The 21567-nt window shown below is 42.4% G+C and overlaps 1 protein-coding gene across 3 annotated transcripts; it reads left to right on the plus strand.

Moving 5' to 3' along the window:
- Positions 1–164: 164 nt before the first annotated feature.
- On the plus strand, positions 165–17375 carry KBTBD2 (kelch repeat and BTB domain containing 2). Of its 3 annotated transcripts, none has more exons than XM_074945374.1 (4): positions 165–303; positions 5959–6484; positions 13930–14095; positions 14669–17375. In XM_074945374.1, exons 2-4 carry the CDS (start codon positions 6315–6317, stop codon positions 16202–16204), a joined length of 1872 nt encoding a protein of 623 aa, XP_074801475.1. In that variant the 5' UTR covers positions 165–303; positions 5959–6314; the 3' UTR covers positions 16205–17375. The 3 variants fall into 3 exon arrangements, with proteins under 3 accessions (XP_074801475.1, XP_074801474.1, XP_074801476.1); XM_074945373.1 differs by having other exon boundaries at positions 194–403; XM_074945375.1 differs by lacking the exon at positions 165–303 and adding an exon at positions 4844–4864.
- The last annotated feature ends 4192 nt before the right edge of the window (positions 17376–21567 follow it).

Consider the following 21567-nt stretch of genomic DNA (forward strand, 5'->3'; position numbering starts at 1 on the left):
CCGCAATGACCTGCCCACATCTCCCTGCTTCTGCCCAGTCTCCCAAAAGCAGTCGGTTTCCGGAGGTCAACAGTAGCGCTGCGCGCCTGGGTCCCAGCCCGGCGCGCGTGAGAAACAGCGCCTGCGCGAAAGGGATGGGATGGGGGGGGCGATGGTTCTCTCGCGCATGTGCGCGAGGAACGGAAGTGCGCGAGGAGGGCGGGACGGTGGGAGCGCGGCTCGAGTTCCCTGCCGCCCACAGCCGAGCGCGCGCCTGATGGCGGGGGCGTGCGCCGCCGATCTTAACGGCCGTTGAGGGAGGAGGTGAGAACGAACGCGCGCGCGACCGCCTCCGTCCGCAGCCCGGGTTTGACCGGATCCTTCCCCGCGGGCGCTGAGGCTGAAGCGGAATCGGCGGCCGGAGGTTTGTCAGGGGAAATGGCGCGGGAGGGGGACGCGGCGGCTGCGTTCGCCCCCCCCCCTCCTCTCACGGGAGGGAAGGAGAAAGGAGACTGCGGACCTGCCTCCGCGCAGCACCCAGCCCCCGCCACCCTCGGGCAGCGTCCGCTCCGCCGCGGCCTGGGCCGTGCGAGCGGTTCTGGGGAGTAGCCCCCGGGCTCTGCCCAGGGCCCCCTGGCGATGCTCCCCGGGTGGGAGGCCCCCGCGCCGCTGCCGTGTCGGGCTCTGTGCGGCCTGTGGTCTGGGTGCGGCCCCCGGGGCTCTCGGTGCGGCCCCGCCCGGCGTGGCGGCTGCGAGGGGCACCGGAACAGTCCGGCAATAACAGCCGCCAGCGCGGGGAGGAGGCAGCGGGCCGCCCCCGCCCGGCTCCCAGCGCGGCGGGCCCCGGGGGGAAGAGTGCGGGGGGGGGAGGGGTTGTCGTGTGCTTTCCCCTTTTTCAGCCCGGCTGCGCCCGGAGACGGGGCCGGCCGCTCGGGGGATCCTTGCCATTGGCGGGAGAGGTGTAGGTTCACGGCGGGTGGGCGATGCGGTGCCTGGGTAACCCCTCAGCGTCGCAGTGGGCCGGGCGCAGCAGGGTGCCGTGCACAGGATGCCCATTGTCCGGGGGGTGGGGAGGATGTGAAACTTTGATTTGAAACCCTCTTGCCTGTAAAGTGGTGATGGGGAGCCTTTGGGGCGAAGGGCGTTGGGAGCTAATGGCGCTGCTTTCTGGTCCGAGCGACCCTGGAGTAGGCAGGACCTCGAATGGCATCAATGCCCAGGGCTGCTGCTTGCGGTGACGTCCAGGCTCCCTCAGTGCTCAAGCGTCGGGTAACTTGAGGGATTGCTAGTAGTGTTCGGCTTTAACTGGACTCTTATTGATTGCTGTTTAATATAACATACTGGTTCCTTTTCTGATGTGGCTACACAGCTTAAACATACAATATGCTTAGCACAAGATGTAGAATAGTTTTGATGTCTTCCATCATGTGCAAATTATTTCCCCATCCTAAACATTTGGCTTTTGAGTTTTCCCTTCAGCAGACAGAAGATGATTGGACACATGCACTAGTGGCTTTTGAAAAAAATTGAAACTTGGTTATGATTTATAACACTATATCTGTTTTTCTGATTCTTCTATTTTTATCAGATGATCTGCAAAGCCAAAAAAAAGAAGTTGACTCTTTTTGCTGCTTTGTGATATAATGAAAGCTCAAAAGATTTATTTTTAAAATTTCCGTTGGTCTCTTTACTTCAGAAATGTACTTGGGAAGGCTCAGATGAAGAGCAAATAGGGTTATTCCTATTCAAACTTTATTAAGGCTGAGAGGCTATAAGGGTAAAGAGCCTTACAAGAATGTTGTAGTTAAGGAGTTGGGAGATCATCATTAAAAAGTCAGGAAACTTATAGTGAACGTTAATTATCAAGAAACAGAAGCATTTGAAAATTCTATACTACGTATTAAAATTACCTTACCTCTGCAAGTCATATAACCTGATCTGGTCATAGAAGGCATGCCTGTGGAGACACTTTAGTTCTTGTCCAGTCATACTTGGGTAATTGTTCGGCTCATGGACACTCAAGGCCCAATTTTGCAAGATGCTGAGTAGTACCCTCATTACCTTACAAGATTGGGACACTGAACAAATAGCAAACTCCACTCTGCTAAGGTGAATCTTTTAATTGGGCTGTATGATTGTGAAGAAGGGCTGTGTTGGTGCAGTTGCTGTTAAATTATTTTAGCTCTTACAATCTGAGGTCTTTTATGGGGAGGATAAGATAGTTTTCAATCTTCAAATTTTTCTAGGACATCACTGACGGCAAAGTTTAAGATGATCTTAATTTCTGTACTCAGATGTTTGGATTTCTCATCTCATCATCATACTGTTTTGGACAGTTCCAGAAGTTAAGATATATGATGGAGGTTCTGGAATTGAAAACTTCAGCTAGCCAAGAAGAGACTGGCTGTTAATATCCTAGAGCTCAAGGAAAGATAAATTTGTTCTCCCCATTAATGATGGGCTGCCAGATCTGGACATCCTGACTCAGTGAACTAAGTCCCTAGGCAGGTTGGATCTTCCTATTGGATAAGAATGCTAGAAAGATTCACTTGTGGAGGTAGAAAGTCTCCTCTTGATGTAATCTCTGTGGCCAGTCGCCAAGCTGTCAGTATTCTCCTGTTTTCATGTTTGTGAAGATGTATTTTTCTCTAGTAAACCTCCTCCAGGTGGAGGAGAAAAAGACAGTGAAGAAACTGGCAACCACTGAGTGATGTCCAAGCATGTTTTAAGAGTGGTGTGTATAATATTTCAGATATTCTGGCTCATATGATGTCTCAAAGTCCACTATTAGGTCTTTGGAACTCCATGTTCTCCTCCTTCAGTATCACAATCTATCTGGTGTCTTCAGGTTTTAGGACACAGTTCTACAAGAACTGATGCCATGGCAGTATCAGAACAGGCAGAGGAAAACATCTAAGGCATGGAACTGCTTCATCAATCACCTATTTCTTATTCAGTGGCGAGGCTGCATATTTGACATATTGCCCAAGTGTCCAGAGCTAGTTTTAACTTCTGCTTCTCCCCGTGCTCCACTTTTTGTCATGGAGATCTGTTGGCATGGTTGATTAATTTAAATGAACAATTTTACTCTTATTTAGCATTTGTATTTTTTCAGGTATTTTCATTGAGAGGTTCATTCTTATTGGTTGGTATAACTATATTAAAGCATGTTGATTTGCAACTAAATATAGCTTTTATACCAAATTTGGTGATACTTTGTGAACTAGGAAGATACAAAAAGAAAAGGAGTACTTGTGGCACCTTAGAGACTAACAAATTTATTTGAACATAAGCTTTCATGAGCTACAGCTATACAGGCTTATTTAAGCAGTTATGTAGCTCAACATATATTCACATAACTCTTACATTTTGTTAGAAGATGGCGAATGACATACTTATTTACTAGATTTTTTTTTTGCTTATTTGTGAGCTGCATTTGGATGAAAATTGGAATTCTATTAAAAAGGGAAAACTGAAATTTATTTTAATTGTCTTAAATGTGCTGGATAATAAGAAAAACTAAGCTGGTCAAAACATATTTTGCTTTTAAAACTGATTTATAAAGCAGAAGAGGAGGTATTCATTGTAGTTAGTGAATTGATGGATTGTTCCTGGTCACCCTGGACCAGATTTTCAAAGGTGCCTAAAGATATGGATAAGTGCTTTTGAGAAATCTCATTAGATGCCTGTGCGTATGTTTAAGGCACCTAGAATACCTTTGAAAATCTGGCTCCATGGTTTTCAAGTTATTAGAATTAGTAGATCTCATCCTCTCCCACCTGGTTTTTATTCATACATGAGAAGAGGGAAAACAGGGTTTCCTGCTCTTTCAACTCAGTCTGTTACTCAACTTTAACTGAACTTGTCCAAACAAAGAAAATTATTTTCTCTGCACCTGTCTAAACTGAAACCCAAGGTAATAAATTCAAATATTTTTCTGTTCAGCACAGCACTTGGTCCATTATAAAGATTGAAAATAACAGATAATGCCATCCATAACAGTGACATGTCAATATAGAACTTGAGTTGATCACCAAACGTTATATATCTTTCCCCGGTTCTGGATATAATTAAAAAAGCAGCACCCTTTAACTCATTAAAGTTTTGAGAGCTCATTGATGCAACATATCTTTAATTTAAATGATTTTAATAAATTAGTTTTAACATAGGTTGTCAAACGTCAAAGTTAAGCAGTTTTTAAAAGAAAAATGTATTAGATTTTTTTAATTAAGTCACTTATTTTTAATACATCTTGTCACTTGGTTGGTTTTGTTGCAGCTTGATGTGGAACTGCTGTGGATCAGTGGATAACTGAGATCATTCTGCTTGAATATGATTTCCAGTTCACTCTAGCCTCTCAACTCTTCCCCACCAGTGCCTCTTTAGGTATTTTGTCATGAAACCAGAGACTCAGACCAGAGAAAGACTCCTCATTAAAGGAGTTGGGCCATTTGTATAGCTTAGTTTTTTGTAATGACCATCGCCATTGCATCTGAGCAGTTGTATATGTATACAAACTTTCTAAGCCAGTGGTTCTCAAACTTTCGTACTGGTGACCCCTTTCACATAGCAAGCCTCTGAGTGCACCCTCCCCCATAAATTAAAAACACTTTATATATTTAATACCATTATAAAAGCTGGAGGCAAAGCGGGGTTTGGGGTTAAGGCTGACAGTTCGCGACCCCGCCGCCCCCCCCCCGTAATAACCTCACAACCCCCAGTTTGAGAACCCCTGTTCTAAGCCCAGATCTGAAAATTGTAGCACTTAATGTAGTAACAAAGCATCATCTTGGTATTGTAGATGCATTTATTCAACCAGTGCTTTTCATTTTCAGTATTCTACCTGAAAACTGAACACGTCTTCTACAATTTTTAAGATTATAAGGTAATTTGGAAGGCTGTTACTAAGGGTATTTAGGTGACCTTAATGGTACAATTACATTTCTTTATGTAAAATGGAGTCTTAACTTGGTACTTCCAGGCTCTTTAATATGAGAAGTTCTAGTATGCTATACAATAGCATTCTTATGACTTCTTAACTGAAGTGATTCTTCCAGCCTTAATTTGAATTTTTTTTGCCCTGAGATACCTTAAGAAACTTCCTTGCCTTGAACCACTCTTTAAAACTTTTTTCCTCATATAGTGAGACACTTCTTGAAATCTAGAAAGATAAGTCAAGTGTAAAGTTAGGTGAAGCCATTTTGGAGATATTTAGTGACCCAAATGAAAATTAGAAAAAAGTAGGAGTATATTTTAACCCCATGTCCCAAGTACCACTTGTCCTATAGTATAATTTTTTTCTGAAAAGATGAGATCTGGCATGCAAAACAGATAGACAGGTGTAGTTTTGTTGAAGGGTGGGTGGGATGTGGGAAATATGACGAGTAATAATAGGAAGCTAGTTTCCTAAATATGGAAAGGCTAGCATCTCTAATGTTAAAATATTGGTGTGTTATTTTTAAGCACATAATGCAGACAAAAGAATTTTGTTAATGCTGGGATAGAATACAAATCCTAAATTTATAGATGGTTGCTATCTTTACTATTAGCTGGAGTAAATAAAGGAGTTCCTACCACTTAATTTTTTTTAAGAATGTAAGGTACTCCTGAAAGAGGAATACAGCCATAAATATGCAGTATTGTCAAGTGAATCTTAACTTTGTCATCCAACTTTGATTTTCACTTTTCAACTGTAGAGATGTATTGACGTAAAATTGTGTTTTTCTGTTCTATTTCATAGATCTAGGATCCTAACTTGAAGAAAAATCATGTACAAACTATTCTGCCTTTCTCTATCTTTATTTTTAACCTTTAGATATTTTTGTACTTGTTTCAGTATTTTTTCTAGAAATGTGTGTGTTGTGGTTAAAATTCTATTTCAAATAATGGCAACCATTTTAGGCAGGAGAACTGTGAAAGAAGAAATTGTGCTTTTAAAAGGTATTAATTTGTCAACCAATTTTATTTTCTTGCTTGCAGCCACTGATCATGAGATGTTTCCACAAAATCTACCTCAGACCTCACTTTTGCTCATTAATGTGCTGCACCATTACAGATCTCAGCAGGAGCTCTGCAAACACTCTTGAAAAAGTCTCGAGAGAACAGATTGTGACACCAAATCAGTGCGTGATGACCTAGTAGTAGGTTGAAGTCTGAAACATTCGTGATACAGCAGTCCAAGATAACACTGCCTAATGTATCGATATAATTTCTAAATGCTACAAGCAGCTCCTGCAGTTTCTTCTTGTTACACCAGAAACATTCATTTGACCTTTCTTCTGCAGAAAGATCCTTGCTTCTCTAATCTAGTCTGGAAATATTAATGGAACGCAGTCATGTCTACTCAGGACGAAAGGCAGATCAATACCGAATATGCTGTATCCTTGCTGGAGCAGTTAAAATTGTTCTATGAACAGCAATTGCTAACTGACATAGTGTTGATTGTTGAGGGCACTGAATTCCCCTGCCATAAGATGGTTCTTGCAACATGCAGCTCTTATTTCAGGTAAGTGTTCAAATCATGATTCATTCATTCAGTTAAAGGCATATTGTATTGTTTTGTAAGCAATGCTAGACGTACATAGTTAAAAATGAATGTACAGCCCATTTAAAGATTGTTAATGCTGGAAATCTGAAGTGAATAGTAGAGCTCTTAAATATTTCAAGTAATAGTAACATTAAAAGGTCAAAGTAGGGTTTTCTAGCATCTTATGACTTATTCCAGCCAAGGACATTGCATCACCATCCAGCATTTGGAGAAAGGAAATAATTTTTCATCATCAGCAGCCCCATTCTGGGGTTAATTCAGGCTGTGTAATGCAGTTCATTTCCTGTCTTCAGCATGTGGAACAGCTTTTTCCAGATAAGCTAGACATTTAGTATATATTGTCCTTTCTGGTTCTAAAATAGGCTAAAGTGACTAGGGATTCCCCACTGAGAGGAGACCATCACCTCGCCCAACACGCTCCTTGTTCTCTGTGCTCCTTGAACAAGTGTCTTCTGCTCCTTTTAAGTGCAGGGATTTCTGAGGAAGCTTACAACTTCATGTAATCCTTAATCCTTCATCCATCGGGATGGAGGATTAAGCATTGTTTTAATCTTGAGATTCTTACTGTGCCAGTGCTATCTAATCCTTTCCTGTGTTGCTAGTGTAGTGTTAAATCCACTAGGTCCTGTTATGTTTACCCTCTTAAAAGGGGTTTGTCTTAGGTGCATTTTTTAGTTCTCATACTATCTTTGTGGATTTCTCCATACCAAGTTTTAGAAAGAAGAACTAACCTATACTGGCATTTTGGAGCAGGGCTTAGTCATGCATATTGATGCCACTGAAACATTTTTCTGTCTGTCCAGCCCTGGAAGTGAAAGCCTTGAAACTAGAATCTGGAACTGATTGATAAGTTAGTAATGACCATGGATCTTCTGTATCACTGGTTGCTAACCTGGGAGGTCACATCCATCCATCCTTTCTTTATAGCTAGCTAGAATTGGGTTGGCCAAAGATGGCAGTGATCTCTGAAGATGTGCTTCTGGAGTACTCTGTAGCGTAGGGGTTCTCATAACAAAATATTTTGTGGCCTTAGAGTGCAGCCAACAACTCTTGCTGGTAGCTGGTCTGACAAACCTCACCCTCTGTCCTTGCCTTCCATGGCCCTTCAACAAGAGCCTGCCCTGGGGAAGGTGGGTTGGGAACTCACCAGCTGTCTGCGGAGTCCCAGGCTCCTCATGCCCCGGCCAGTCGGAAGTGGGGGAGCTGCCCAGGGGAATGCCTTGGCAACCAAATGCTGCAGCCGCCTCCACTGATGAGCTGCCTCCTGTGCCATGCACGCTGGCCCTACATGTCTCCAGAGGAGCTGCCAAGAGCCCCCAGGACAAACACCAAGGCAGCCCATTTCACTGCCCTTGGTAACAACTATTCAGGCGCAACATCTGGGCACTTCAGGGAGGAGCTGCTGCTTTCATAGAATATCAGGGTTGGAAGGGACCTCAGGAGGTCATCTAGTCCAACCACCTGCTCAAAGCAGGACCAATCCCCAACTAAATCATCCCAGCCAGGGCTTTGTTTGTCAAGCCTGACCTTAAGAACTTCTAAGGAAGGAGATTCCATCACCTCCCTAGGTAACGCATTCCAGTGCTTCACCACCCTCCTAGTGAAAAAGTTTTTCCTAATATCCAACCTAAACCTCCCCCACTGCAACTTGAGACCATTACTCCTTGTTCTGTCATCTGCTACCACTGAGAACAGTCTAGATCCATTCTCTTTGGAACCTCCTTTCAGGTAGTTGAAAGCAGCTATCAAATCGCCCCTCATTCTTCTCTTCTGCAGACTAAACAATCCCAGTTCCCTCAGCCTCTTCTCATAAGTCATGTGTTCCAGTCCCCTAATCATTTTTGTTGCCCTCCGCTGGACATTTTCTAATTTTTCCACATCCTTCATGTAGTGTGGGGCCCAAAACTGGACACAGTACTCCAGATGAGGCCTCACCAATGTCGAATAGAGGGGAATGATCGCGTCGCTCGATCTGCTGGCAATGCCCCTACTTATACATCCCAAAATGCCATTGACCTTCTTGGCAACAAGGGCACACTGTTGACTCATATCCAGCTTCTCGCCCACTGTAACCCCTAGGTCCTTTTCTGCAGAACTGCTGCCTGGCCACTCCGTCCCTAGTCTGTAGCGGTGCATGGGATTCTTCTGTCCAAAGTGCAGGACTCTGCACTAGTCGTTTTTGAACCTCGTCAGATTTCTTTTGGCCCAGTCCTCTAACTTGTCTAGGTCCCTCTGTATCCTAGCTTCCAGTGTATCTACCTCTCCTCCCGGTTTAGTGTCATCTGCAAACTTGCTGAGGGTGCAATTCACGCCATGCTTCAGATCATTAATGAAGATATTGAACAAAACCGGCCCCAGGACCGACCCTTGGGGCACTCCACTTGATACTGGCTGCCAACTAGACATGGAGCCATTGATCACTACCCATTGAGCCCGACAATCTAGCCAGCTTTCTATCCACCTTATAGTCCATTCATCCAGCCCATACTTCTTTAACTTGCTGGCAAGAATACTATGGGAGAGTGTGTCAAAAGCTTTGCTAAAGTCAAGGAATAACGCGTCCACTGCCTTCCCCTCATCCACAGAGTCAGTTATCTTGTCATAAAAGGCAATTAGATTAGTCAGGCATGACTTGCCTTTGGTGAATCCATGCTGACTCTTCCTGATCACTTTCCTCTCCTCCAAGTGCTTCAGAATGAATTCCTTGAGGATCTACTCCATGATTTTTCCAGGGACTGAGGTGAGGCTGACTGGCCTGTAGTTCCCAGGATCCTCCTCCTTCCCTTTTTTAACGATGGGCACTACATTAGCCTTTTTCCACTCGTCCGGGACTTCCCTGGATCGCCACGAGTTTTCAAAGATAATGGCCAATGGCTCTGCAGTCGCATCCGCCAACTCCTTTAGCACTCTCGGATGCAGCGCATCTGGGCCCCATTAACTTGTGCTCGTTCCGCTTTTCCAAATAGTCCCGAACCACTTCTTTCTCCACAGAGGACTCATCACCTCCACCCCATGCTGTGCTGCCCAGTGCAGTAGTCTAGGAGGTGACCTTGTTCGTGATCTTTGCTATTTGCGATCTCTGCCCATGCTTTGGAGGCTGTTGTGGCCGCAACAAAATCTGCTGGTGACTGCTTCCGTTCCTTTGGGGGAGTCGGAGGCAGTCTTGGTGAGTTATGAAGTGCTTGGCGCGCTCTCATACACAGCCTGACATGGTTTTATCTTGGCTGATACTTCCTAACAAAATGGGAATATCAGATCCCAAACTACTCTAAAGGAGTGTCTTCCATTTCTTCCCCAACCCCTATTGCTCATCTAGCTGATTTATGAAAGGGGAAAAGTGGTGTGGGAGGTTTTTTCTGTCCACTGGAACAAAGTACAGTGGTGTTTTTTTCTACATGGTTAGGAAACAGACCCTAATCTTGAAATTAAGATTGTCTTGAATAAAATCACCTCTAGCCTGAAAAAAAAAAGCTTACAATCCACAGTGAAAATTACTGGTTGCAAGGGAAATGGCTTAAGGAGGCACAACAATTTTAAGGGGTACAATATTATGTGACAGGGTCGTGCCAGATGGTTATAGGAGAGTAATAGAAGGCAGATATATTAGCCCCAGGCTAAGTAGGTCCCTTTCCCCTTGGTAAGGTAACAGGGAAGGTTCCAGAACAATCAGGAACCTTCTGGAGACAGTTAAGACAGGCTGATTAGAACACCTGCAGCCTATCAAGAAGCTGCTAGAAGCCATTGAGGCAGGCTAATCAGGGCACCTGGGTTTTAAAAAAGGAGCTCACTTCAGTTTGTGGTGTGCGTGTGAGGAGCTGGGAGCAAGAGGCACTAGGAGCTGAGTGTGAGAACGCAGACTGTTGGAGGACTGAGGTGTACAAGCATTATCAGACACCAGGAGGAAGGTCCTATGGTGAGGATAAAGAAGGTGTTCGGAGGAGGCCATGGGGAAGTAGCCTAGGGAGTTGTAGCTGTCACACAGCTGTTCTAGGAGGCACTCTAGACAGCTGCATTCCACAGGCCCCTGGGCTGGAACCCGGAGTAGAGGGCGGGCCTGGGTTCCCCCCAAATCCTCCCACCTCCTGGTCAGACACAGGAGGAGTCGACCTGGACTGTGAATTCAGAAAAACAGCCAAGCTGAGGGCTGCTGTGAAGCTCCAAGGCGAGCAAGTCCGCCAATAAGTGCAAGACCCACCAAGGTAGAGCAGGAACTTGGTCACAATATGTACATTTTATCTATTTTATAAATTTTTAAATGCAATATACCACCAATCTTGACTTTCATATGTCTGCCTTTTTCCTGCATTGTCTCTTACATTCTTCCATTGTTTACTTGTGCCCCTTTCCATTTTTTAGATAAACTGTTCTACACATGCAGAATATTATGCTTTTTGTTTTGTAACTTCTGATCTTTCCTTTCCCTGATAGCTGTTCAGTCATCTGCAGGATTCAAAAAGCTTAGTCGCCTAAAAGGACTAAACTTGCTATCCAAAAATTGATGGGGAAGTCCTACTGCCCAGAATCTTATCGTATCTCTTTCCCTTGGTAAAGTTGCTGGAGAAGGAAATTATAACAAGGTGCTGTCCTTGACTCTTGCTCATGGACTCAGTTTCTGGTTGTTTAGATATTAAAGCCCTAGAATCTCTCTGGCTTCTGGAAGATTGGGGGTTGAGTGGGGAGCTTATCACACCCCACCCATTGCCTCCTATTAGTGGAGGAGGAAAGGCAATTCTGTCTCTCAACAATTTTTGATGTGCAGATTTAGGACTACCCTATTGGTAGTCCTAAATCAATATATTTGAAAATGTAGAAAAATCCAACAATATTTAAATAAATGATATTCTATTGTTTGTGCAATTAATTTTTTAATCACTCGACAGGCCTACTAATAATGCTTCTGTCTGCTTTCAGATGGTATTTGTCACTGGCTCCAGAGTTGCAACAATTCTAGAAATAACAAGCCATTAAATTTGGTCAAACACACATTGTGGATGGCTAGTAATGACAAGATGCCAGTGTTGGAAACTATGAAAGCCCTCAAAGTATTTGATTAGAATGTGCAGTCAGACCTCTTTCTAAGATGTGCTTGATTTATATATTAGAATGGGAAGTTGGGCACAGGCTATGGAAGGGATGTAAGTTTTGTGATGGTGTCACTCTTTCCCTATTTTCTTGGCTTTCATTTTAAATAGTCTTTTAAATCAAATCTTTATAATGTAAAGGTAAGGTTGATCTAAAGACAAACATTCACATATTCAAGTTTTCAACACTACCCTTAATGCTACACTGTGCACAAGCAAAATTTTATACTCTTTTGTTGTAAATACTGATTTAATAAAAGAACACTTAAGTTTTTGTCTCATCAGCTGCCAGTAAGTACAATAACTAAGCATAGCATTTGTGGTGCTTACAACACTTGTCAGAATTAAATTAGGCAAGTAATATAAGTGGTATGTATTATATATGTAAAGAAAGATTCAAAACCATCCTCTTTTAGTGACTGTTTCACTTTTTAAAAACTTTAAAGCTGACCTTCCAGCCTTAGGAAGGGAGTTATGCAAATACTGATTTCTGAAAAACAGTGGCAGAAAAAACATATGCCAGACTTCCAAATCTGAAAAGAGTCCACTGTGTTTAACAAATAGTAAATAAGCCATAAGACTTGCATGGAAGGCAGTTGTACCCTTCTGTTGACCCAAGCACCTCTCTATGCCCCTGACCTAACATAAGTTAAGGTTGAGCCACATGAGTTTCTTTAAAAAACAAAATGAGAACCACATGTATTTTTCAGAAAGCATTTTTTGCATTTGTGTCTAGTAGCTTCTGCTGGAGAACACGCCTGTCCTTGTTGTAAGATGACAAAGTATAAAATATTTCTAGATTTTTCTGGCAAAGTATGCAACCATGTCACGTCAGTCCCTGCTTATGGTTTAAAATGTACTCCTGGGGGAATTCTGCGCTACTGCGCATGTACATATTTAATGAGCCATGCGCTTTTTTTTTTTTTTGGCCGAGGGAAAAAAGCTGCTGAAATGTTGCTGCAGTTCCGCCTTTTGCCCACCAGAGGGCACTGTTGCAATAGAACACAGCAGCAGCTCCTGGCCAGCTAGGAAAGAGAGAGAAGCACTGCGAAGGCAGGCAGGCTATCATGCCAGGTCAGGACATGGGCTATGGGGAGATACCGTGGGATGCTGGGGGGCGGGCGGGGGGTAGACAGGGGCTCATAAGGGCTAGTGCAGGAGGACAGACTGGGGCAGGGGCTGAATGGGAGTGGAGGCAGAGGGGGGAGGGAGGTGCCAGGTCACACAGTAATGGGGTGGGGGTGCAGAGCTACATAGGGACAGAGGGTGGCTCAGTGGGGGCACAGACATGGGGAGGGGATGCAGGGACACAGGGTGGCTCAGTGGGGGCACAGAGACACATGGGGACAGGGGGAGTGTGTACAGGAACACTCAGAGACAGGGTGGCTTAGTGGGGGCACAGACACATGGGGAGGGGGTACAGAGCCACATAGGGCCCGAGGAGTGGCTGGGAGGTGGCACAGAGCCACAGGGGGATGGAGGGAGTAGGTGTCTGAGTGGGGGTGGAGGGACACATGGACAGAGGGTTCAAGGACACATGGGGGTGAACGAACGCATGGGGACAGGGGCAGATGTGCCTTACTGAATGGGAGAGGCTAGGGGTCAGCCAGTGTCTGCATGGGCGAAGCTCCCTAACAATCCCTCCCCATCCCCTCCCAAAAAATCTGTTCCATACTTTTCCCACCCATACCCAACAACCCTCCAAGTTCACACCCAGGCTCCTTCCCAGCAATTTGCTTCCTTCTCCCTCAACTCCTCCCTTACCCCGACTCCCTCAAGCCTTTGTACTGCTTCTGAGGGGCGCAGGAAATGCGGTTCTGTATTGTAGTTTAAATGAATTATTACTCAGTTCTGTATTAATATGCCTAGTGAGTAATCTATTTGTCAAAAAACATTTTGAAATGACCAAAAATAATTGAAACTGGTATGATTATATTGTGTTATTTTGACAAAATATGTAGAATTTTGCAGAATTCTGAAATATTGTTCCCAGAATTTTTAATCTTTTGGTGCAGAATTCCCGCAGGAGTAAAAATGATGTGGTAGCTTACATAAACATTGAGTACTATATTTTAATGTATAGAGAACATGGAAGTTACTAATATAATTGGAAAAACTTTGTTAAAACATTTATCTTAAATGCTGCGTGATCTAAGGTAAGTACTACATTAATGTAAATGGAAAATCACATTAGGAATTTTTAAAGTTGGAATGAAATGACAAGAAATTTTTAGGTGTCTTTCTCCTTTTTGGTTGGAGTGGCTAAATAACATAAAGCAGTTACTTAAGGTTACAGTCTTAATGTGGTATTTTTCTCTTCAGGGCCATGTTCATGAGTGGGCTAAGTGAAAGTAAACAAACACATGTACATCTAAGGAATGTGGATGCAGCCACTTTACAAATTATAATAACTTATGCATACACGGGTAACTTGGCAATAAGTGACAGCACGGTAGAACAGCTTTATGAGACTGCTTGCTTCTTACAGGTAGGAACATCATGTGTATTTTGTATAACTTTTGTAAAAATGTATAACTGCTCAATCTCTGTACCAAAATATCTGGTTCTAATTTTTTCCTTAAATTTCAATTAAATACCCATCGGTCTCCTTTTTTTTAAAAAAGAATAATTTTTAAAAATTATTCTATCAAGTTTGTTCATATTAGTGTGGGCAGCCATTACCAGAATAATCCCACAGCCTACCTATTTTTATGGTTTCTGAAGGAATAGAATTAAACACAATTTCTAGCACTTTACTTTTGTACGAAGCTAAGTAAAATGCACAAACAGGTAGAAGATCAAACAATTTGCATGTCAGGTAAACATGGCAGTGTTTTAAAAAATCATATTGTGTAGTCAAATTTCATGTATCTTTCTGGGAGGAACGATGTGGTGTTGGCTCAGAAACCTGTTGTGACTAGCAGTGTCAGTGCAGCATTCTTCCTTTTTTGTATTTTTTTGCATCTTGTTTGTAGGTAAAGGAATAGGTCTTTGTCTACTGTGCTTAAGTTGTCTTTTTTTTGTTCGGTGTGTTTTGTTTTTTTTTTTTTTTGCATTACAGGTAGAAGATGTGTTACAGCGATGCCGAGAATATTTAATTAAAAAAATAAATGCAGAGAACTGTGTGCGGTTACTAAGTTTTGCTGATCTCTTCAGCTGTGAAGAGTTAAAACAAAGTGCTAAGAGAATGGTAGAGCACAAGTTCACTGCTGTGTACCACCAAGATGCTTTCATGCAACTGTCACATGATCTACTGATAGATGTTTTAAGCAGTGACAACTTAAATGTGGAAAAAGAGGAGACAGTTCGTGAAGCTGCTATGTTATGGCTGGAATACAACACAGAATCACGATCACAGTATTTGTCCTCTGTTCTTAGCCAAATCAGAATTGATGCACTTTCAGAAGTAACACAGCGATCCTGGTTTCAAGGATTACCACCTAATGATAAATCGGTGGTGGTGCAAGGATTATACAAATCTATGCCCAAATTTTTCAAACCAAGACTTGGTATGACTAAAGAGGAGATGATGATATTCATTGAAGCTGCTGCTGAAAACCCTGGTAGTCTTTACTCTTCTGTCTGTTATAGCCCCCAGGCAGAAAAAGTTTACAAGCTTTGCAATCCTCCTGCTGACTTGCATAAGGTTGGAACACTTGTAACTCCTGATAATGATATCTATATAGCAGGTGGGCAAGTTCCTCTGAAAAACACAAAAACCAATCACAGTAAAACTAGCAAACTTCAGGCTGCCTTCAGAACTGTGAATTGCTTTTACTGGTTTGATGCACAGCAAAACACGTGGTTTCCAAAGACTCCAATGTTGTTTGTTCGTATAAAGCCATCCTTGGTCTGCTGTGAAGGATACATCTATGCAATTGGAGGAGATAGCGTAGGTGGAGAACTCAACAGAAGAACTGTGGAAAGATATGATACTGAGAAAGATGAATGGACCATGGTAAGCCCATTGCCTTGTGCATGGCAGTGGAGTACAGCAGTAGCGGTTCATAACTGCATTTATGTAATGGCCCACAACTTGATGTACTGTTATTTTCCCAGGTCAGATGCTTGGATAGAAATGGCTATGAGACAAACTAGTAGATGCTTTGCTTCTGCTGCTGCTTTTGGTGACAAAATATTCTATATTGGAGGATTGCATATTGGCAGCAATTCTGGTATAAGACTCCCAACTAGCACTGTAGATGGGTCTTCCGTAACTGTGGAAGTCTATGATGTGAATAAAAATGAATGGAGAATGGCAGCTAATATCCCTGCCAAACGGTATTCTGACCCTTGTGTTAGAGCTGTTGTAATCTCCAATTCTTTATGTGTCTTCATACGAGAAACCCACATGAATGAGAGAGCCAAGTATGCCACCTACCAATATGATCTGGAGCTTGATCGGTGGTCTCTACGACAGCATATATCAGAACGTGTGCTCTGGGACTTAGGAAAAGACTTCCGATGCACTGTAGGTAAGCTGTATCCATCTTGCCTTGAAGAGTCCCCATGGAAACCTCCAACATATCTCTTTTCACCAGATGGGGCTGATGAGTTTGAGCTGGATGGGGAGATGGTTACCCTGCCACCCGTATAGCTCCCAAATTAGAGACTGCACACCTGCTTCTTGGCTCAGTTACCTTGAAATAGAAACTTTAATGAAAGAACAGGGCTGGAAATTGAAACATTAAACCTGTTTTTCATAATTGTATTTTTATGCCCTACTTAACATTTGCAGTCATTCAGTATGAATCAGTGACTTTTATAAGCAGATATGCTTCCATAATCTGAGATACTATCTGATGATTGAGAGAAACCTGTATGTATATCATGAGCTTAAGCATCTGACTACTGTCTGAAGAATTAATTTCTAGTCCTATGAAGTCTTTCAGTTCAAGAAGAATCACAGCAGTTACTGTTGCTAGGATGGTATGTCACAATTGTTCTGAAAATATCTTCCAGTTATATTTGAACTACTTCTGGATATTCTACTTTAGTGCTCGTTATATAATTTTCAATGTGGCCTAAGTAATGGAATGTGCTGCACTTAACACCAATATCCGTATCGGTATAGTAACGTCATTTAAAAGAAAAATAAACAAATCCCATGGATCTACCTGTGGTAGGAAGGGTAGATCTTCCTTTGTATGGTAACATGCAGGGCAAAATGACTGCGGGTTCAGTCAAGGTGTATTAAGTGCATGTATTCTATTTTCACTAACTTATACCTGTCTGTTTAGAATACAGGTCTTCCAAGCAGCTGGTGGTTTACCAGATGTGGACTTAAATTGCTGGGCTTGCAATAGGAATTGCCAGCCACTCATAGTGCGGGTCTGTGTGGAGCTTTAATCAATAAATGCCTCCACATTCTGTATTACAGTAACATTGGCTCATGTATAATACTTCCTGCTGCTGATGTATTTTTTCCAATGTAAAACAAAGTTTTAGTGTGGATTAACCAGGTCTTTATTTTTTGTTAATTTAATAACAAGCATTACTGTAGTGTGATTGTGTATAGATATCCTTTAGCTATCAGGTTTTTTACTTTTTTGGGGGGGAGCGAATTGTTCAGGAATATTCTGTACGCTGTGTGCAGGAGAGCAGATGACTAGTGCTGCTCTGGCATTAATCCCAGGAACCACTAGCAGTAGCGGGGCGCCGCCAATCTAACATGAACACAGGTGCTTCATGACAACCTTACTAGCATGTTCAGCTGCATCATGTTCTGGCACTGTATTTTGAATGACATTAATTTATTAAAAAAAGACTGAATCTAAATGAGTTTTGGTGTGCTTTGTGGTGGGAAAGAGTATAGCTATGAATTTCTCTACTTTCAGCAGTTGGCTTGGTGATAGGGAGTTAGTTTGTTTAATGGCTAAGATGAGTCATGAGCCGTGCATGTTTGAAAGCTGTACTTGTTCAGTGAAACTGGAAGTTCAGCTTGATGACATATTTGAGATTAGTAAATTCATGTCTGCTTACACCAAATTACCATATCATGCTTATCAAATGTAAAAAGGAAAAGTTGTGTGGAATGGTCTCCATAAAATACTAATTCAGAAGTCCTACTATACAGTCCCACTGTCAGGAGACAGACTCCTTGATCTTCATAAATAGAATTAGAAATAAAGGTATAAATTTCAAGAAATAACTTATACATTCTAATAGCAACAGTTTGATTTTTTTTTTTGTGTAGTAGAGTAACCCTTGACTCTTCCAGCCATTAATGAGACAAGATATGCTTCTTAAAATGTTGGTGTTAAAATTCAAATTGTGGCTCATATATAGAACATATATAAAGCAGTTTCTATCCAGTGTTAATGTTTGGCATTTGCACCCATATTAATATTTCAGATTGGGGGCTTAGAAATATTTACACTGTCCCTTTGATTTTTTTTGCTGTTTAACTTTATCCCCTATGAACCAGATATTTCAAACTTAATGAGCAGCTTCCAAGTACCAAACCAGCATGGACTACAGGAAATTATATCTTGTTTGCAAAACATTATCATGTGGGAAAACATAACTATGAAGGTCTTGTCCTAAATACTGTGGCCGAATAAATAACTACCATACCACTTACTGTAGATAGAGGTGGTGGTAGCAGCTCTGTAGTTCAGGTTGCACTGAGATTTTTTACTTAAAGTAGCGATTTGAATAATCTTTCAGACTAAAATGAAAGCGCTTAATACCAAATTTGGCAAACCTAAAAGAATTTTCCAAAGTATTTTTATGGATTAAAAAGTTGCTACATTTAATTATTCAAAAATAGATTTGTAATGGTCTCACCAATCTTTTCCCCTTTCTAATGTTTGTGTTGGCGAAATTTTAAAACCCACACTTTTGGAACATACTACTTGTACTAGTTGCCCCAGATTTGTTTGTCTTCATTTGTCTTAAGTTCGGTCTAATAGAGGCTGATGAAGAACTTTAATGTTGCTGGCTATTTCATTCTCCAGTACTGTCTTGACTGCATTTGTGCTCTGCACACAGCTTGCTGAACTAGGGAGATAGGCCTCAGCAGACACTGAAAGGCTGACCTGGTGAACCATAGGAGTTCATAAGGTGGGGTCATTTGCAGTAAGTGTGGCTTCACTTATTCAGGGCCTCTGCGGGGAAAGCAGTGGCATCTTAGATACTTAGGGTGGATGCAGTGGGCCATAACCAAGTCATCTGGCTTTCCCCAGCCCCACCACTCTGTCACGCTTACTGACTTTATTCATGTTAACATTGTGTAAAAGGTATTCTACGAAATATTCCTCCTCAGATGTCACATTGCAGCATTCCCCAATACATCCAAAGCATACATTGATAACAGCTACAGTGCATCACCTTGTATTCAGAAAGTACGCATTTCTCCCTAATTTATCTGGCCTACATTTCAAGCCTCCATCTGTGACTCAACCCTTTGAACTCGGGATTTTAGATGGTCCTTAAACAGTATATGATAACCATAGGGGTTTTTTTGTGTGTTTTTTTTTTTTTTAAACCATGCCTTAGTGATCTTTTAACTTAGTTTCTTGGTTGCCTTATTTCACCTTTTACTAATACATGAGTAACAGCCCTATTCAGTGGGAAATCGGTTCCCAAAACATTCTAACAAGGATTCTCTCTTGTCTGCTTTTCTGGTTAGTTGGTTTTGATAGTTTGAACTTGTGCAAACTTTCACTCAGGATACTGTTTTAGTGTGGTTCAGTTGTGATTTTCCTTAAAAGTAAGGGCTTATATAACACAGCAATGAAGACTATTGTTATGTAGGTCATTTCAATTCATGTGGTGTTGGGAGGGCAGGATTGATTTCTCTCACAATGAGACTCCATACATGTTACCTATCTCCACCCAAAGTAGAGAGAATGAGCTTTTTTAAGACATGCTGATTTTGGATCATACATTAAAGGACAACTTGTTTAAGCTTTTAGTTTTCATCCTACCTTTTAAGGAATTCACAAAAGGCTGATCTCAATAACCTACAACTGCCTGCAATAATATCCAGCCCTTTTTTCTGATGCAATACAACTGGGGTAACTGTAGGTCTACAGAAGGGCATTTCTCAATATGCCATCAATCACTGGAGGCCAAGGTTTCCTGAAGAGCTTCTCCTATACAATATTTAACTTTTTAGTCTCATGGAAGGATCTTCTGATCTGGGATCTGACTGATGGATTAACGAACACTTTGGAGGCAAATAAAACATAGGGCTCATCTAAACATAAAAGGTGTACTGCTTTAACTAGCATGGATTCAGTTATACTGGTATAACTGTATTTGTACAGTTTATTCCTGTAGGGGAAGAGGAGTAAGCTATACTCCTACAAACATTCTTATAAAAGCCCAAGGATGACCAGTTTAACTTTATTTAAACAAACAAAAAAATCATTTTCCTTGCCAAAAATTACACTGATAAAACGTAAGTGTAGAGCAGGCCTTAGTGTGATGGTGCCTAAATTGCTTCCCCTGTATAAGCCCTGCAACTGCTTCACCGTTCTGATCTGCTGCAGTTGCAACAGTTGTCTTCAGCTGCTCTGCTCAACAGGTTATTGGATGTAAACCCTTACATTTTCTCTTCCCAGCTGTCCTAAGAAATAGTGGTGATACCTGCACCCTCGGTAGCAAAAGTGTTGAGCCCTAATGGGGAAAGACTGGTTTGCCACCCTTTGTTAGAGGTTTTCAGAGTCCAGAGTGCCTATCTAAGGATTGAATGACTGGTCTAGTCTCAGAAGAGAGCTGAGTGAGGTTCTGCGGAGATATGGAAAAAGGTAAGTCCTGTGGTTGGATCATAAACAAAAGAGAGACCCCTTGCATCTGTGAACCAACAGAGCTGTTGAATCCATGGTAGCAGTCAAACTGGCCCAGCTCTGTTTTTGTCATCAGTAACAGCTGACCATTCAGAGAGTTATAGGGGTGCTGTGCTCCCAACTTTGGTATCAGACATTGACACAGGGTCTGTAGAGCATGCAGCCACATTCTGACCGTTCATTGGTGTGACTACTGGTTGGTGAATGCTCCACTCCTGCAGGGTCTTTCCCTGAGAGGGTGCTAGGCACGAGGGTCTCCTGGCAGACTAAATGAGAGTACTTGTGCTGCTGTATAGTGGTGTCCCAACAGAAAAAAGGCTTCATTACTATCTTCTGTTAACAGCTGTGGCTGTTCCTTCTCTATCATCTCCTAAATAAATCTCACTCAGAATCCAAGCTTTATTCTTAGTGTAGCCTGGAAAATGTATGTTTTTCTAGAATATGTAGCTGTGACACTATCTCAACTGGAGGAGGGGGGCAGGGGAAAGTTGATGCAGTTCCAGTATGCTCATAGAGGAGCAGTCTGGCATGGAAACTGACATACATCTGCTTTTGTGGGTGTGGTTAATCCATCAGTCAAGACCCAGAGAGGATTCTTTTGTTATGAGAAGACTCTTTCAAATTACAATTTTAAATAGTTTTAAAAGAACTACAGCAGAAGGGAGGACTGGCTTTTTAAACCTGCATTGTTCAGGGAAGCATAAATGACCTTTAACTTCTGCTGTGTGGCGCGTCTCCTTTAATCTTTGCTAATGGGTAAGACCTCCCACTTACCAGAACTCACATGTAGTCCAATGTTGGTGGAGGTTCCAGGACTCAGCCCTGCCCTTCACCTCAGGCTACCCTTTTCTCTGCCTCCAGCAGTGGAATTAGTTGGTGGTTTATCTCCCAACCACTTTGTTTTAGAACTAATTTTTTTGTGGAGTAGCTAGTTCATTTCAGCTTCTAGCTCCTCTCACTTTCCGGAGGTGAAGAACGACCAATGTAGTGAAGCTCTAATCCTCTGGCATCTGTGGTACACCCCTTGGGCAGGCTTCCTCTGCCACTCACTGCAGCAGCCTCACAAGCACTGAGTCAACTTAAAGGTGGTATAGGCAGCTTTTCAGGACCCTCAGAGGGGAACCATGCTCTGCTACTGAAAGCTGTCCACACAGGTTTTCAGTTG

The sequence above is a fragment of the Natator depressus genome, chromosome 2, assembly GCF_965152275.1.
Source record: "Natator depressus isolate rNatDep1 chromosome 2, rNatDep2.hap1, whole genome shotgun sequence".
NCBI lineage: Eukaryota > Metazoa > Chordata > Testudines > Cheloniidae > Natator > Natator depressus.